General features: G+C 39.4%; 1 protein-coding gene across 2 annotated transcripts; it reads right to left on the reverse strand.

Moving 5' to 3' along the window:
* Positions 1–409: 409 nt before the first annotated feature.
* On the reverse strand, positions 410–17,015 carry stk35 (serine/threonine kinase 35). Of its 2 annotated transcripts, none has more exons than XR_828274.3 (3): positions 16,270–17,015; positions 11,595–12,405; positions 410–3,753 (listed from the first exon to the last, which is right to left on the reverse strand). XR_828274.3 is itself a non-coding variant. In XM_010875767.3 (3 exons), the coding sequence occupies exons 1-2, from the start codon at positions 16,823–16,825 to the stop codon at positions 11,663–11,665; spliced, it is 1,299 nt and encodes a 432-aa protein (XP_010874069.1). In that variant the 5' UTR covers positions 16,826–17,015; the 3' UTR covers positions 410–3,753; positions 11,624–11,662. The 2 variants fall into 2 exon arrangements, 1 of the variants encoding a protein (XP_010874069.1); XM_010875767.3 differs by having other exon boundaries at positions 11,624–12,405.
* Positions 17,016–19,616: the final 2,601 nt, after the last annotated feature.

The raw sequence follows: 19,616 nt of genomic DNA on the forward strand, positions 1-19,616 counted from the left end.
GCAGAGGAGGGCTGCTGGTGCTTATGCCCTGATTGATGACGCTGGAGAAGAGGAGGTGGCAGCAAAACAGCAGATCCCAGGCCATGCTGTCCTTGCCTGTTTGATAAATCCTACTTTGTGTTCCCACATTTCTAAATCCAGTTTAAGATTGTTTAAGACACGTTTTAGATAGTTTTTATGCATGATTGATGAGTGAGGCCCTAGAGATTTTTATTAACAATCTCTGATAAATCACACTTTTTTTAATGTGATGCACATTCCTAATTTAGTTCAAAGGACAAATACAGTTCATATTGGGATCGTTTTTACAGAACAGTGATAAATTAGCCTTAACAGTATTTGTTGGACAGACAATTTGATGATATATTGTTTCTTGTGCAATGAATGATTAGATCTGATGTAAGACTAATAAAAGCAAACTTTTTATCATTTATTTCAAGAAAAACAGAAGATGTAAAGCATTATCCAAAAGAAAAACTTGATGCCTCCTGAAACATCTAATGGCTCCATTCAGCTTGATATTTTACATTCTAAAGACATACTAAACACACACTTTGAAATAAGTGCTGAAATAAAAAGTAGTTGCACGGGAGAAAAGAAAAACACACATGGTGTAGTTTCTTGTGCAATGTGTACATATAAAGTTAAATAGAGGAAGTTTTTTTTTGAGGAATTCTTACTGTAGGTTTGAGAATAGTGATCCCCTTAAAACAATGACAACAGTATGAACAATAAACTGAGCTTCAGTTCCCTCATCAAATAATGTAAACAAAGTAGAGTGGTCATGCAACATCACATGCTGCCATGACGTTAAAGGAAACGCTTAAATAACACTTGAGGTGAGACGTTAAAAAAGCTTTTTCCAGGTAACAGGTCCCTTAGGTAAAGAGGAGTAAAGTAAACTCCAATAAGTCTAACATAAAAAAAAAGATTTATGCGAGATTGAGATTTGTATAAAAAACGAAAAAAAAAACTAATTAACTTTAATCTAGAATTTAAGTGCTATCTGAAGCTAAGATTGAAAGTAAATTCAAAATGTTAAACGGCAATCAATGTTCAGCGGAAGAAATCTGTCTCAGATCTAAACCTCACAAGTAAAAGAAAATAAGCCCTAAAATGCTACACTGAAACCAGTTAAGAAGCAATTGTATGTAAAACTAGTGAAAGAAAACAGACATGATGAGACTGAGGTAGGACTAAACTATGAAACAGTGTTTGTCAGGAGCTCTAAGAAAAAACATGAAAACAGGATGAGATGGCCTTAACAAGATGCAGTCCCAGTTTAATCTTGGAAACATGGTGATGAAACAAGCAACAACTACTGTGCTCACTTCAGACTAAAGCTTTTGTAGTGGACAATATGCCAAAATTAGCTGGGGTTCAACTGTTCATTGCTGTTTGCCAAATAATCTACATTCCGGAACCATCTTAAATAGGTATTGTAACTTGAGTATACATCTGTGGTCAGGTAGTATCCTCTTGTTTCAACTGTAATTCCTACACACCTCTTTACTGGGTCAGATGACATGACTAAAACTGTCTCAAAGGTTAGCAAGGAATGTATTACCAAGCAGTAATCACTACTTTCTATTACAATGTCAGAAACATGTTTCTAACCTTGTAGTGCTGTTATTTGGGAGAAAATAATGCCAAGGTCATCCTACAATGAGGTTCAACAGTTTTCCCACATTCATCAAAGATCTGATAAAATGGATGAAAAACAACCCTTGCATGACACCAAGAACAAAATCAGATTTTAACAATATTCAAAGTAAACAAATATGTATACTTTTAAGTTTAAAAAGGAATTTCAAAGCACTCTTTTTCCTTAATTCCCTAAATGTGTTACACTTGTAGATGCATACATGATGTACAGAACATTTATGCTTGAAATTAATTGCATAACACAGTTCATTTCTTGAGGGTCCTGATTCTTCATACACAAACCTTTCATTGAAACCATAAATTCAGAGTAGCCATAAACATGACACTGTCAACATCATGTCAGAAAACAATAGTTTACTACTGTGTCATGATATACAATCACAGTCCCTACTGAAAGTCTACATACCCCTTCGCATTTTGCGGTCCTTCAAATTTTCTCACTGTGGAAAGATCTGCACAGAAATTAGTACAAGGCTTCCCAGGTGGTGAAGAGGTCTAAGGCACTCTTTAAAATACCAGAAACAGTGTTCCCATGCACTAGCTCAGTGGTTCCTAACCCTGTCCCGGGGACCCCCCAGCCATTCCATCTATTAGATGTATCCCATAGCTAGCACACCTGAATCAACTTTTTATCTAATTAACAAGCCCTTACCTGTTGAATCAGGTGAGCTAGTTCAGGGCAAGAACTAAACTGTGAGATGGCTGGGGGGTCCCTAGGAGAGGGTTAAGAACAACTGCTGGTAAGCCCCATGGGTGATACAAATTGACCAGCATCACCGGGGGAGCGGGAAGGCATCACACATTTCCTGATCACATCGGACACCAGTGACTCCAGGGTGGGAGAAAAGGCCTGGCCTAATCCATTGGGAGTTGTTGCAACAAGACGGACCGTAGATACAGTTGGTCATGATGACAATTGGGAGAAAAGGGGGTAAAACGCTAGAAAAACTCAAATATAATTTAATAAATTATTTGACTTTAAGGCAGACCATTTTGAAGACTGCATATGGGGTGTGTAGACTTATGCAGTATGTTTGTGTTTCCTGGCTAATCCGTCAACATTTTCTTTAAAACAAAAAACGTTTTGGAATATGTGAAATAATGTAATGTTGAGCAACTTTGAAATCCATTTTCCAAAATTCTGTTACGTTATGGTCAGAGCGAAAGGTATTTTCCCTAAAACCATTTTCTCTCACATTTGGCTTCAAAGACACAACATATTGTCCATATTATCACATGATACAGGGACAAATATACTGCATGTAAAAAAAGTGACATTATTTGAGAATAAATGTGGTTATGCCACTATTAGACAGTGGTATAATAAGGCACGAGTGTGTCCAAGGAGAGGAACAGTTGTTGATGACGCTGATGCAGTGCGTCCTCACTAATGAGGGGTGAAACTGGCGGCTGTGTACTTCCCAAAATACGTATTTCTAAATTGTATAAAGTTGTACTGAATTTCATTCACATTTTCCATTCACAGTATCCAGATGAAGTTCCTTCCTTTACTTCATTATCATGACCATTGTGCGTTTCAGGGATACTTTTTAAAAACTCTGCTATAAAGGGTACAAAGTGCAACAACTTAGCCTCTCCAGCCTACAGCAATCAGTATAAATTCATACTAGCCTATGTGGTCCTGTCCAACAACCCAACACAAGTGAGACCTGCGAATGAAGAATTATATTGGACCAATACAAATATTTATAAATTGAGAAAAGCTATTTTAAAGACCACCACATCAGTTATATATAAAACATTACTCTTAAAGCCCATCCCAAAGAAGGTTTGCAGAGGAAATATTTGTTTTGGCCCTGCCTGTTGGTAAATGAATTTTGCCTTTTTTGTAACAACATTCCAACATTTCAATTGAAGGTGCAAGGGGAAAAGACCAGACTTTTCAATATGTTTTGATTGCATAGGTTGTCCTGTTTTTGAATGTGCTGACAGCAAACCCACAAGTTTTAGTTTGATAACATTTGGGAGCAATTGTGGAGGGTTAAAAGTTCATAGATGCACTGCCTCAGAGTCCCTATTTTCACCTCTGCAGAGACACGGGATCCCACATTCAGTTGGTAAACAAATCTAGAGAGGAAAAAAGAAAAGATGATTACTGAATGTCAGTCAATTGGAAATACAGACCTAAACGTGATCAGCATGCTTTTTCTTCAGGCAGTGCCACAAGTGGCAATGACCCAGCAAACAATTTCTATGCACACTAAACTGTCTTCAATGCAATTGTGCCATTACGTAAGGCATGTGATTGGTGGGATTAATTATAAATACTGTGATTGTTTAATGTGTCTCAGGTGAACAATAGTTTCATAGTACAGTATGTATCATAGTACAGCTCCCTTGGAGTTTTTAACATTATATTTTATTTAGAAATAACAATATACACCTGAAAGTATAAGTAAAGCTGTAATAAGTAAAACCTTATACTAAAAAATATGAAATCGTTTTTTTTTTCCTAGATCAATCTACACACAATACACCATGATGACAAAGCAAAAACAGGTCTTTAGACATTTTTGCTAAAAAATTATATGTATAAAAGAAATATCTGATTTACATAAGTATTCAGACTTTGTTATGACACTCAAAATTAAGATTGGGTGCATCCTGTTTCCATTGATCATCCCTGAAATGTTTCTTATACAACCATTGGAGTCCATCTGTGGGAAATTCAATTAATTGGACATGATTTAGAAAGACACACCTGTCTGTATAAAGTCCCACAGATGACACTGCATGTCAGAGCAGAAAGCAAGCCATGAGGTTGAATGCATAGTCCATAGAGCTCCGAGGCAGTATCGTGTCTAGGCACAGATCTGGGGAGGGGTACCAAAACATTTCTGCAGCATTGACATTGCCCAGGAACAGAGGCCTCCACAGCCAAACCTCTTCCATTTAAGAATGACGGAGGCCACTGTGCAGCGAAGGGCTGGAAGAGCATAAGGAAGTGCTACAAGGAATCGAACAGCCAGGAGGAAGGTTGGAGAAGCCACCAGGACAGCTACTGCCAGAGCCCATACGGTACCTTCCAAACCTTCACAGAGAGGCCGCCACAGAGACAACGCTGCCTCCCCACGGTTTATGTTCCTCTTTCTTATTTCTCCTACACCTCCTCCTATCACACCTCTTTTCCATTTAATAAAACGCATTTCAGAGCCCTAAACACATGCTGTGTCCATTCCCCATGTCTTTCCCCACTACAATATATACAGCAATAAAGATAAAACGCAAATCTACTTTGATTTGATAAGTATGAAACCCTTCAGTCAATAGCATCTATGACATACATGAGAAAATGCAGATGTGAACTACAGTAAGTCAAAAAACTCTTTCAACTCTTGTGGATCATGTCCAGATTTTCAAGTTTCGGATTTAAAGACACCAAACTTTTGCACACCTGCAGATTGATCGATGCGTCAGAAAAAACCAAGGGCCGACTACAGTAGGACAAAAACCAGAGACTGAGACCCAACTGGTTCACGCTAGCCAACCTACCTATTTAAAATCACCTTTTCTTCTGTTTTGTAAAATGACATGATGAAGGTTCTTGTACCAAAATGGTTCCTATTAAATCTCATTAAGTCTCCTTGATATTGCAAGTGATGTAGACGGTGTGCAGGCGTCATTTGGATTTTAGTCAAAACTACAATTTGTCCATTGGAATATTCACTGTATTATTGGTTACTGCATTGTAGTGAAGACCTGGCCATGTGTGGTTGGTTATTGGCCTGATGAAAGGCACATTCCTCTCCCTGAGTGATATGACACAGTATAAACTCTCCATGCTTGGAAAAGTGTGTTGGATTTGTCCCAAGCATAAGGCTTTGCATTTAGGCCAGTGTATTTGTCTTTGATTGCAGTATTATTGTACCTATGTGCCTGGTTGCATACAGGACGCATGTATCTGAATATTTGTATTTTTATTCTGTATATTTGTATTCTTCTTTTCCCTCTTGTTTAAGTCATAAATCATCTACAGAATAATTATTGACCATGCTTCAGTAGATACTAGGAAGCTTGATCAACTAACCTTACGTGGAAAGACTAAACCTAAATGGAACAGTTCGGCATAAGATAACAAGTAGGCATTCATTTCACTACCTTTGTCTTATCCTAAATTCACAGGTGATCATATCTTCTGAATTACAGAAGGGTAGGTGATATCTGGCCAGTAGACATTTTAGTAAATTTGAAAGGGAGGATGAAGCTCTTTTTTCCAGTCTCATCTCTTAGCATACATTATACAGACCTAGAAGGTCATCGAGCATCTGACCAATTAAACAAGCCTTCAGTTCTGGGTTAACCGACAATACCCATCTACCAATCTGCCCTTCTGAGACTTAAAAAAGTGCCATGGTCTTTATAGTTGAATCTGTGCATGAAATTCAATACTTGACTGAGGGACATTGTATAGGTTGTATGTATGTGGTGTGACCAATCCTACAAAAAATGATTTCACTATATATTATAATGCAAACATTTGCAAAAGGTCAATATTAAACACTGACATTGTGAGTAATGTAACGTTGAACTTTGCTTTGCACTACTTAAATCCTGGAGTGTAAAACTTATTTTGCACCAGGGCCATGTAGACTTGACTGATATCTGGAGCCCTGGAAATTGATTTCCTTATTTTCAAAATGTGCACAACATAGACCTCAACCCATTGTTTACTAAACTGGCAGTGCTCCCCCCTCCGGTCTAGTTTTCAGTTTCAGTTTCAGATCAACAAAATCAAACTGCACGAAAAAGGTCTATGATTATGTCTTAAGGTCTGTTCTAGTCTGTAGTGATGTAAATTGTTTGTCTTTTATAAAACTCAATCCACTCGTGTGCTGGGATGGCCCCAGACACAGCTCTAATCCCACTGAACACTATTAATAGTCAAGTGCGTGCCAAGGATGAAAATCAGGTCACCACACTAAAGGACGAGTTTCCCCTCGCTTCAGTTGGTTGCACAACCTACACCACATGTAGATACTGTCAGCGTGTCAGTCTGACTCACGTTATGTAAGATGTGTCGTTACAAATGTCAAGAATGATGAAGACTTTAAATGCTAGTTTCTTTACAGTACTCTCCACTACGGCTGTATGAACCATCTGTGCCACCGGATAAATCTCCTGGATTTATGCAACAACCCCTGTACAACACCCGTAGTTTTACAAGCAAAAGGGCCCCTTTCCTCCACCAACAGGGCTCAGTCCTCTTAGCTGCTGTAACAGCTCGGAGGGAGCTGACACTGACGGGCTAAAAGTAGACCATTATTGATTGTACTTAAGCCCTGGGGGACATGTTAGTGGCGGCCAACTACACCTCTCATTCTTAGTAAGGTGCATGCTTGTTGAGGATGTAGACACTACCACAGGCCAGGGTTACATTCAGTAGTAACAAAAAACACTTCCAAACATTTTGTAACTGAAAAACAGAAATAAACATTTCTTATCGGAGAGGGTTCTTGTCCAGGTGGTCCCTTTCAATTTCTTCAGTTCAGTGTCTAACAAACACAAACCAGAACAAGGTTCTGTCAAGACTGATTGGGAGACCAATTCTAATCACAGACAATTCTAATTTAAAGACTGCTATAAACACAATCTTCCCCTAAGCCATTACCATGCATTCAATAAAAAATAAACAGATGCATGTTGCTTTTTATGGCTATTGTTGTTAGAGGACTGGAAAAAGGGGTTCACACTTTGGCAGTGTCTCTGAGCCCACAGCAGGAATCAAGGAAAAGGTCACAACAAGCAGAGGGTCTGCAGGATGAATCTGAGCCTCATTCTTCTTCTTCATACATCCTGTTCATTGCGTAACATGCTCCCTCAGATGGGCTCCCTTGTTAAAAACCAGTAGAAACTGGAACATTGACTAGAGAAGTGGGAATACAGGATAGCCTATTCTTTACCTCTTTTACACATAAGGCAGAAAAACAATACTGGATTTTTGAGAATTAAAATAACCTGGCGAATGTAGCTTTGCATCTCACAAAACATAGTAGCAATCACTTCTTTGCATTTACACTTACAACAACATACATTAGCTGTCTTATGTTTAATAGTAGAAATGGGAATAAATTGTAAGTACAACACACTGTAGCGTAACCCGCCCATATGTAACAGATAAACTGATTATACTATCTAATTACATAGTCAATTTCTGATCAAACAGTTGTATAAGTTCTGCTTGTGCATTTGAAACCGGAAAGCCTCAGTCCACCCACCACTGCCAGACAGGTTTGGTAATTACCATATGACAACAAGACATTACAGGGAACATTTCAGCAGAAATTAAAACTAGGAGTCTGTTCCTCGCCCCAAAACCAAAACCAGTTATAACTTGCAGTGTACGAACCACAACCACACCACTGAAAACCAATAAAATTGCTTAGGTAACAAAGCGTGACAGAGAAACTGCCATTCTAATTACACAATGGAATTTACGCAATACAGATTATGCAACACTCAAATTCAAACAGAGATCTGTGCATTTGTTTTTAAGTTTGGGAAATGAATGCAGAGAATGAAAACGTCATCTAGATATTACAGTGAGGCAGCATAGAGTACAGCCTTAGCCCACTGACTAAACCAAAAAAATATCTTAGTCAACTCTGGATGTGAGCCAAAAAAACATAAAATATGTACTTTTACTTTCCCACTATTGTTTCCCCAACAAAATCATCCTCAGCTATTGTTTGTCATGGAAGCTTTTTATTAAGCTCAAAATAAAATATTAGATCCAAAACTGATTTACATCTGAATCTAAAAGATCAGTAAGTTAACAAGCAACAATGACAAGAAGCTAATGGATTGTATGGATTGTATGGGGCTCTGATGGATCTGATGGATTGTATGGGGCTCATTATATCTTGTTATTCATACATTGTAATAGTAAAAAAAACTATTGAAACAATGGAATCTAGACATTTTGATGGGACTTTGGGTATTCAATTGAATGTCAAATGTATAATGTTCTTTGAAATTATTAAATTATTATACGGCAACAGTTGTAAACAACAGAGTGGATATAAAAAGTCTACACACCCCTGTTAAAATGCCAGGTTTTTGTGATGTAAAAGAATGAGACAAAGATAAATCATGTCAGGACTTTTTCCACTCATAATGTGACCTATAATGTGAATAATTCAATTGAAAAACAAACTGAAAACTTCGAGGGGGAAAAATGAAAAATAAAAACCTTAGAGTAACCTGGTTGCATAAGTGTGCACACCCTCTTATAACTGGGGATGTGGCTGTGTTCAGAATTAACCAATCACATTCAAACTCATGTTAAATAGAAGTCATTACACACCTGCCATAATTTAAAGTGATTAATCACAAATCAAGTTCAGCTGTTCTTGTAGGATTTTCCTGACATTTTCTTATTTGCATCTCAGAGCAAAAGCCATGGTCCGCAGAAAGCTTCCAAAGCATCAGAGGGATCTCATTGTTAAAAGATATCTGTCAGGAGAAGGGTACAAAATAATTTCCAAAGCATTAGATATACCATGGAACACAGTGAAGACAGTTATCATCAAGTGGAGAAAATATGGCACAACAGAGACTTTACAAAGAACTGGACGTTCCTCCAAAATTTATGAAAAGACTGGTCAGAGAGGCTTCCAAGAGGCCTACAGCAACATTATAGGAAATGCAGAAATGTCTGGCAAGTACTGGCTGTGTGCTACATGTGACAACAATCTTCCGTATTCTTCGTATGAATGGGCTATGGGGTAGGGTGGCAAGACGGAAGCCTTTTCTTACAAAGAAAAACATCCAAGCCTGGCTGAAGTTTGCAAAAACAAACTTAAAGTCCCCCAAAAGCACAGGGGAAAATGTGTTATGGTCTAATGAAACCAAAGTTGAACTTTTTGGCCATAATTCCAAAAGGCATGTTTGGCGCAAAAACAACACTGCACATCACCCAAAGAACACCATACCCACAGTGAAGCATGGTGGTGGCAGCATCGTGCTTTGGGGCTGTTTTTCTTCAGCTGGAACCGGGGCCTCAGTCAGGGTGGAGGGAATTATGAACAGTTCCAAATACCAGGCAATTTTGGCACAAAACCTTCAGGCGTCCGTTAGAAAGCTGAAGATGAAGTTCACCTTTCAGCATGACAACGACCCAAAGCACACATCCAAATCCAAAAGATGAAGATTAACGTTTTGGAATGGCCCAGCCAGAGTCAGTGTCTCATTCTTTTACATCACAAGTACCTGGCAATTGTAGGTGTGTGTGTAGACTTTTTATATCCACTGTATGTACCTTAAAAATGTTTTATTATGTTGATTGAACAATGTTTGAAAATGACAACATGGGCATAACTGTACACATTACACGGAAATCACCATCCAGTCACATTTTTGAAATGGCCCCCTTAAAAAACACAACCCTCACTCCAGGTATTCACCAGCACTTAAATGCTTGAAGGAGTACGCATTCACTGGCCAACAACCAACAACCATGATTGTGCTTGCAAGTGCCAGAGCTACAACTAGGAGTTGCTAGAGAGAAATTAGTCAAGGTAACATTTGTTTATGTTTGGATTTACTGAACTAAATTCTGCAGCTCATGTGAAATGGTTGAGAATGTAAGGCATCTTTATGTAATAATGTATTTTATACAATGACGTGATGATAATGTGATGATGTATGTTTTGTTGTTGACTCAAAATTATTTTTAATGTGTTTTTAATGTGTTCATGTTCTTTCTTCACAAAACACATTTAAACCTATAATAAAAACAATTTAAAAAACAACACAGGGCCAGGACATACCCAGCTCTTAAACCGAAACGGCACAATGCTCCAGACGACTTTAAAGTCCTAATGGCTAATCCCAAATGGAATTAATCAGCTTGCTGAGATATTCCGATACGCCATGGACAGTCGGATTAAGAAAGGAACAAGGTTCAGAGAATGATTTTCGGCTAACCTGTGGTGATGACAAAGTGTACATGGGTGGAGGGAGTATGATGTGAACGACTTAATTCGGGGCATCTGTCACTCAGCCCAGAAATAATATAGCGTGTTTACAGTGCACTGACAATCTCCCACACAGAGGAAGACGATGGGAAAGGCTGGCTTTGGTGTTGGGAAAGGTACTGAGCCCAGCTGATCTGCTCATCTACAGGCACACAGAGGGCTAAAGGCCCCCAGGGGGATGATCTGTGGAGCCAGAGAGTTATGAAAGAAAGCATGAACGTGGGCCAGAGAGGGAGGGGTGAAAGGGCAGTTTGGACTGGCACTGGCAACCACACAGGATATACTTAGGCCCTCGGGGCAAGTACCATGGTTTTATTAAAGCCAGTGAGCAAAAAGAAAGAGAAAGAAAGAGGGGGAGGAAGAAAAGGTTTGCTGAATAAGCTGAAAAACACTGAGTCCTAAGAGGCATAGTTGGGGATCTCTAGCAGATACTTGTCTAGACTGAGCCAGCATGTTTGGACTGTACCAGCTCATTAGTTCCCCTCCTGCTACTGTGATGCTAGGTTGTGTTTGACTGAATGAACAGGGCCAAAGCCACTATGGAGTTATGAACAATCTACCTCAGATCAAAGCAAATCTGTCAGTGGGGATGATGGTTTTTGTTTATTTAAAGAGGTTTTAAATGAAGGACTGTTCATTTAGTCACCTAAAAGATGAGCAAACATTCTTCTCTGCAGCGGAAGGCTGTTCTTAAAAGTTAAGCAGATGATCACAGTCCTGAGTGACATCATAAGGACAGTGAAAGGCCTGCTAAACATCTAACATAAAACAGTCTGTCCTTTTGCCCCATATTCATATTTTAATCGTAATTGTATATGCCTCGTGTGTACAGCAAAAATAGTAACTTTGACATTACTGTCACAATACTTATAGAGGGCACTGTAACTGGGATAAATGATTGGGGGAGTGTCATTTGAAAAGAAGAGAACGTACCAGTAGAAAAAAGAAATCCTTTCTCTGACCTGCCAGGTCTTGAAAATGGGAATGAGTGGAGAGCCGTGTCACGCGGCACACGTGACCTGATCCATCCGCACCTTCAGCTGGGAGGCGTCGGGCCGGTCCTGAGGGTTGACCGCCAGCATGTCCTGCAGCAGCCTCTTTACGCCCTCCGACATGGTGCTGCGAGTCTTCTGCGGGATGTGGAGCACCATCTTGGGGTTCTCCAGCAGTGCCTCGCCCACCGGCACAATCTCGCTGCCCTGCCGTATGTAGGTGCCCAGCAGCTCGCGCCTGGACTCAGCATCGATGAAAGTGATCCTCTCCAGCATGGCCCAGATGATGATGCCCAGCGCAAATATGTCTGCCTTCGCCGTGTAGTGACCCTCCCACACCTCGGGAGCCATAAAGAAGTCTGAGCCACATGCCGACGACAGCCAGAACTTGTTCACGTTCACGGTTCCGTTGCCGCCACTGCCCCCACCACCAGCTGTGGGGCACTCGTCGCCATCTTTGCCACAGGCGCCCAAGCCTGCGCAGACCTTGCTAAGCCCAAAGTCGGCCACTTTGAGCACAGGTGAGCCCGACTTCTGGGAGATGAGGATATTGTCGGGTTTGAGGTCACGGTGGACAATGTTGTTATTGTGCAGAAAGGCAACGGCACTGCTCAGCTGTCGCATGAAGCTCTTGTTAGTGCGCGGGTCCGGCCGCCGTGACAGGATGTACTGGTTGAGGTCCCCGCCCTCACAGAACTCCATGACGAACCACAGGTAGCATGGCTCCTCTGGGCAGCCCAGAATCCGTTCACCTGGGGAATGACATAGCTGCATTAATGCATAGCAAAAACACATTTTCTAGTGGCCTCAGATACTAGGCTTCTTTTTCTGTAAGTAACACTGTGGCAGCTTTTGATGCCCACTTGCTTTAAATCATGGATCCTAATACTAAAAGCTCTGTAATTACAATTACAGAGAAATGTGAAAGTGCCCGAAGACAGAACAGAAACCATGGTGCTGTTTATTGCTCGTATCCGTGAGAAATTATAGGACTTCAAGAAGACAAAGCCTTGCAAAAAAAAAATGATGTAGGCTATAAAGGGTGTATGGTGTATTTCTGTTCCCCACAAACCACTAGACAACAGAATTTTCAACATAAACCCAATGTAACCTTTACAATGAGGAAAAGTTCTGTAATATGAAAAAGTTGGTCAAGCAGTAAAACTGGCATTTGATAGGACCAGTATTTATACCAATGCTCTAGCCAACAGCTAGTGTGTGAAGGCTACTCTTCACAGTGCAATGATTATGGATAAGCAAATGCATTTGTGTCCTGCCATGCATTGATCATGTCACCATAACAAGACAACACCACTGTGCTCATTTGACAACTTTTAAAGTTCATCATAACTTATTTCAGATTGTATTTGAAAACAAGAAAAAGTAACCAACGCTTCCTGTTTCTCACCTGTTGTGATTTATTTGTATACAACATTACTTTCCCTGTCTACAAATTGAAAGAAATAAGGTTCCTATCATACTACATGAGACAAGCAGAAGTCATGCTAAATTGAAATCCATTTGGGTCGGTTTTAAAAACAATCAGGTTAAACAAGGAGACACTGCTATCAGATTGACTTGCTTTCTGCTTTGAGTTCCATTTGAAAACACCCCCCACCCTTTCCCTCCACATCATCTGCAACAATGGCAATGAAAACAAATGGGATTTGTGGCTTGGGCCTAAATGTTGCGGTTTGCCATCTAATCACATTAAGATTGGGTTGCACTCAACAGTCCAATTGGTACTGCACTGATCTTGGCTACAGTATTTGGGTCTGGGTCCAAAAAGCATAGCGCAATGCAAATAAGGGTTATCTGCCTGTGCCCCACACTATTAAGGGTTAGTGAGCAGATATGAGTGGTGAGGAGAGTGAGGTGAACTAATGCAAGGTACAGGAATACAAATCCCTTCTTCAGACAAGTCTAGCCAAAGTCAGTCTCCACAACATACGAGGTAGACCCTGGGATGGAAAAGGGAATGGAAAAAGTAGCCCAAGTAAAATAAATTAATCAAATGTTTGAATTCAGTATATTCTTGGTGACATCCTCTCCAGTTACATGTCCGTTTGAACCAGATGCATTCTATTAAAACATCTGCATTGAGATACATTTCTGAGCATCGGTCAAGTCACAAGAAATCCTGCTGGCACTTCTAACAAGAAATAAAATCACAAAATGTTAGAACAAGACTATCCTGCTATGCTTGAAAGACGCCCATTTGCCGGCTGTCCCAGCAACACAAGACTACTAAATGAGGGAAATTCTTTTGATGTTTGCCTCGAGACAAATTACACCAAACTAGGCCAGAGGGGTATACCATAGACACTACATCCCGCGTTAGTTGGACACAGCCACAGCTTTGTTTTATACCACTTTCAATGCTGTTTTAGCCACTGAACATCTTACTGCTAATGTGTGAATATGCATAAATAAGTAAATACATGCACTGTGGAACTTGCACAGATAGTTAGGAGATGAAACATATTCTTCATTTTACCGGCCATTTTGTATTATGAAGCTATACAGTGATTCAGTGGCTTCAGAAGTTATTCAAATCCCTTCCCTTCCTCCACATTGTGTTGTGTTATAGACTGAATTTAAAATGTATTTTGTGTTGTGTTATAGACTAAATTTAAAAGGAATTACATTGTGTTGTGTTATAGACTTAATTTAAAATTGATTACATTTTGTTGCCATCAATTCACACAAAACACTCTATAACAAATGTTCAATTAATTGTAAGCCCAGGCTTTGGCTGGGCTACTCAAGAACATTCACAGACTTGTCTCCAAACCACTCCAGCGTTATTTTGGCCGTGTGCTTGGGGTCGTTGTTACGCTGAAAGATGAGTCGTCAACCCAGCCTGAAGGCTTGTGCCCCCTGGACCAGGTTTTTTCAAGGATGTGCCTGTCTTTTGCTTCATCATTCTTCCCTGAATCCTGACCAGTCTCCCTGTCCTTGCCACTGACAAGCATCCCCATAACGTTGATTCTACGCCATGTATCACTGTAGACATTGGCATTAGCCAGGTGATAGGCAGTACCTTATTTTCACCAGATTTGCCATTCAGGCTAAATAGTTTAATTTTGGTCTCATCAGAAGAGAGAATGTTTTTCCTCTTGCTCTCAGTGTTTTAAGTGCTGTTTGGCAACATCCATGTTTTACTCAGGAAACTATCATAAAGGCCTAATTGCAGGAGTGCTAAAATGACGGTTATCCTACCAACAGGTTATTTCATCTGTGCAGAGAAATTCTGAAGCTCTGTTAGAATGGCCATTGGGTACTCGGTACACCTCCCTCACTAAGGCCTGTCTTGTCCAGTTACTTAGTTTGGCCAGAATTTAGTCTAGTGCTGCTTTGATGATGTTCTGATTGGATGATAACAACAATTCACAATTCATGTTAAATGTTATGAAAATGTTCTTAGTATTTTAATAGAAAACATAAAATACTGGTTCAAACATTAGGAAAAAATTTCAATTTGTCACATCTTTAATATACTGTACATTTGACTTTTATTCAAAAGCCCTAAGCAACTCAATGCAACTTTATTAGATGCAAACAGCTCTATAACATTACAGCCATGAAGCCTTGCTTACTTATGCAGTGTTGAAGTGTTACCTAAAATATTTTGACCAGCAATCATCCATAGATAGACAGTCATCATCTTCATTCTACACTTAAGAAAAAGCATCCACACAAAAGTATACACAAACATGACCAACTTTTATAATATCGAAAATGTTCTGAAATATTTCTATTGACTTTACAAATACATAGCCAAAATAAGTGCCTTGTGTTAATGGCTATTGGCTAAAATTATGTCAAGATTAATATAATTCCATGGTCTGAATGGTGACACATTTAATAAACAACAACAAAGCTATTTACAGTGACTGAAAGCACTGAAGAGTAAGCAAAAAAAAATATTCAGTAGAAAATATATCGAAAATTAGTAATAAATGGCCTATTTAAAATTGTCATCAAATAAGCTTAGACATAAAATGAAAAATGAAGCGCTTTGGCAAACATTTTAAAATTATAGAAAATATGAGGAAAACACTGGTTAATATCATCAAATCGATTTTGATATTGATTGTTAGATTGATTACTTTATGCAAATGTTTTCCAAACAGGAAATGGTTAACTGATGGCCAACTAGAACACTGCGTTCTCTCAAGTGCTGGAAATAGCACACAGTGCCTATAGCTATGCCAGTTAACATATAGGGCCATGCATATTGCGAAATCCTGTTCCTAACAAATGTATGACACTGAGCAAACTGAAAATTATGGATAGCCTGTTACAGAAATCTACTACATGCCCAATTTTTCTGATATCCATTCAAAACAAACAAGTAATTAAAAAGAATAGGTAGCCTGACGATAAGATCAATAAAACCATGTTTAGTGTCTACCTTTTAAATGCTGATCAGCAAGTTTGCAAAAATAGTTATAGAATATAATCAATAGATCAAATACAGCTCTTGTGCCAGGTCGCTTAAAATGATTGGCCTGTTCATTGTACATTTACAAGGCATCTCTCTTCAATTAAAGGGTGACAACCAGACAGTCATTAAGGTAAACATTAGTTAACTAGTTCGCCACTACAAATACCTTTTAGTGAAGTTTCCACCAATCGCAGGTATTGCTTTGACCTTTTATTCCCATGGCTCATTTTTTGGGCCATGCCATTCCTTTGTAGCACACATTCCTCGAGCTGCACCACATTCTCGTGCTTCTTCTCCAAGCTTGCCAAGGCCCAGAATTCGGCTAGAGCGAGTTCAACATTTTCGGGAGCATTGCACTGAAGTTTTTTAACTGCAACCCTTGCCCCAGTCCTCCGAGCAATTGCCTCGAACACTATCCCATAACTGCCCCTTCCTACCTCGCGCAACAGACTGTAGCGTGGTGCCATAACCATAGCATGAGCCAGGCTCTCGTTCTTGCAAAAGTTCATGTAGAAACAGTCCTCCTCCATAGGGACATCAATGTCCTTGCTGTTTTTGTTGTTCCCTACCGTCAGCCCTCTCAATACTTTGCCCATCTCTCGTTTCACCTCGGGTTTGGTCTTTATGTTTGCATTGGAGTTTTGGGCTTCAATCAGCCTTTTGTAAGCCCGCAGACTTCTCGGGGTTCTTATCATTCGCCTCCTCCCGTTGCATACATCCATAATTTCTTTTTTGCTGAAAACAAGAGGTTTGGAAAAATATGTATATTTTTCATTACTTGAGTTATAACTAATGACGATCAAACTTCTGACGTTTAACAGTTGTAGATTAAACGTCAGATAACCCCCTCTTTATTCCAGTACCGCAAATCCGTTTAACTATGATCCCCGTAAGATACCTCCTCTCTTTGAACGACTTTTGATTCATGAACGAATGTACAGCCTCCAACGTACAAAAGGATAGGGGGGAGTGGCTTGTTGCAAGCGACTAGTTCAGGCCATGTTCAGTTGTCAAACGTTTACAAACGTTCGCATATAAATTCAGCACCTTAGCGTTCCCTGACCGCAGAGATGACTGTGATTGGTTGGCTAAATTAATTTCAGATTTGGATTTTATAGTAAGCTTCACCCTCTCCATTGAGTCAACCAATCACATTCAGTAAGTAAGTAAGTAAAAGTCCATAAATTGCTTGCATTGAACAGATGTTGTTATTTTTTCTAATTGTCAGAGGCATATCAGATTTGGGCAGGGTTTCCCAATAGCAATAATAACTGGTTAAAATGTGCATTTTCCTGCAATGGCTGAAGATACTGCAGGTGTTCCTCAATACCCTACCCAGAGACAACATGTCAGTGTTCTCTCTGACATCTTCTCTCTGAATGTCAGTAATGCTCCGCTATCAGCTTTCTCCATATAAATCTAAAGCCTTTGCCCGTCTTTTCCTTTCATTTGTTAAAGAGGTAGTGTGGGACACAGTACACAATTTCTAGGAACCTGTTTTGGCTCGATAGCACCACTTTTCAAACCAGTAGCCAATGAATGCACCTTTAAGTTAACATACGGTGTCATTTTAAGTTAAGGTCAGCAGTGTCGTTATGGTCTTTGGGTGATGAAGTGCTTTGAACCCCTTTATGTATCATCATCATGTGTTCCGGATGCTAAAGTTATATTCAAATTCACTCATTCTAGACTGTGTTGACAAGATGTATTTTTATGACCAAATGTATCATCGCTAACATTAATAATTACTATATTAGGAAGCTGAGCTATGGTGAAATTAAGCAACACCTCATTGTGTGTATGACATCACATCATCTCACCTGCAAGATAGAAGACTGGAGGTTAAATATATCACAATAAAACTCAACTGAATGAATGTAATTGAATAATCATGAAACTGCTTTCATTATTATTGAATAATAAAGACCTGGGCTATGTAGTTTACGAATATGCAGTAGTCAATAGGCTATTTTAATTCAGCCATCTAAGTTTTCAAACATATTTAGATTGTTTTTAATTTTTTCCATTAGCCATTTCTTATTTGTCAAACACATTAGGAATGTATATTTGTTTTCAATTTCACTGTTAAGTTATTCACATTCGCTTAGAGAAAAAATCCTAATAATTTAATGTTTAACAGATACAGTGGGGAGAACAAGTATTTGATACACGGTCGATTCTGCAGGTTTTCACACTTAGAAAGCATGTAAAGTCTATAATTTTTTCAAAAATCCAGAAAATCACATTGTATGATTTTTAAGTAATAATTTGCATTTTATTGCATGACATAAGTATTTGATACATCAGAAAAGCAGAACTTAATATTTGGTACAGAAACCTTGGTTTACAATTACAGAGATCATACGTTTCCTGTAGTTCTTGACCAGGTTTGCACACACTGCAGCAGGGATTTTGGCCCACTCCTCCATACAGACCTTCTCCAGATCCTTCAGGTTTCGGAGCTGTCGCTGGGCAATACAGACTTTCAGCTCCCTCCAAATATTTTCTATTGGGTTTAGGTCTGGAGACTGGCTAGGGCACTCCAGGACCTTGAGATGCTTCTTATGGAGCCACTCGTTAGTTGCCCTGACTCTGTATTTCGGGTCTTTGTCATGCTGAAAGACCCAGCCATGACCCATCTTCAATGCTCTTACTGAGGGAAGGAGGTTGTTGGCCAAGATCTCGCGATACATGGCCCCATCCATCCTCCCCTCAATACGGTGCAGTCGTCCTGTCCCCTTTGCAGAAAAGCATCCCCAAAGAATGATGTTTCCACCTCCATGCTTCACGGTTGGGATGGTGATCTTGGGGATGTACTCATCCTTCTTCTTCCTCCAAACATGGCAAGTGGAGTTTAGACCAAAAAGCTTAATTTTTGTCTCATCAGACCAAATGACCTTCTCCCATTCCTCCTCCTATGGTCACTGGCAAACTTCAGATGGGCCGGGACATGCGCTGGCTTGAGCAGGGGGACCTTGCGAATGCTGCAGGATTTTAATCCATGATGGCGTAGTGTGTTACTAATGTTTATTCATTTTACTTTTACAAAGGATTGAATGAAAATAATTTACAATGTTCAGCAACAACCTGGAATGATTCACAGCAATGGAAGCAACGACCAGCGGACTCAGGACATTAGTTATGTGAGTTCCGAAGCAAATACAATGGCGGCTAGTGCTTCTGTATGTTAATAAGGATTTTAGATAATGTGGCATATTTATTACAAATTTAGGATTTATTACTAAAATGTTACAGTGTGTAAATACAAAATGTAAAGAGGGTCAGCCAACATTCAAATACAGGATACTATGATGCATACTGAACTTACTAAAACAAAATACACTATGAAAAACTAAGTCTAGGAGCTTCTGTAAGTTTTGTTTTTGGGAAACCCAACTGGGATGTAACGTAGTGTTGATGTACTGCAAGTGTTTTACTGATGATCTGTTATCCCACTTGAACAAATAAAAAATGGACTTTACAAAAGTATTGATCCCAACATTAGAGAACAGA

The sequence above is a fragment of the Esox lucius genome, chromosome 12 (genome assembly GCF_011004845.1).
Source record: "Esox lucius isolate fEsoLuc1 chromosome 12, fEsoLuc1.pri, whole genome shotgun sequence".
NCBI lineage: Eukaryota > Metazoa > Chordata > Actinopteri > Esociformes > Esocidae > Esox > Esox lucius.

What these genes read in the sequence shown, in the direction of transcription:
- stk35 (XM_010875767.3), bottom strand. Translation starts at nt 16,825, where the DNA reads ATGGATGTATGCAACGGGAGGAGGCGAATGATAAGAACCCCGAGAAGT. An exon ending in GGTGGAAACTTCACTAAAAG is followed by an intron (nt 12,406 to 16,269) that starts GTATTTGTAGTG and finishes GTCATTCCCCAG; the next exon opens with GTGAACGGATTCTGGGCTGC.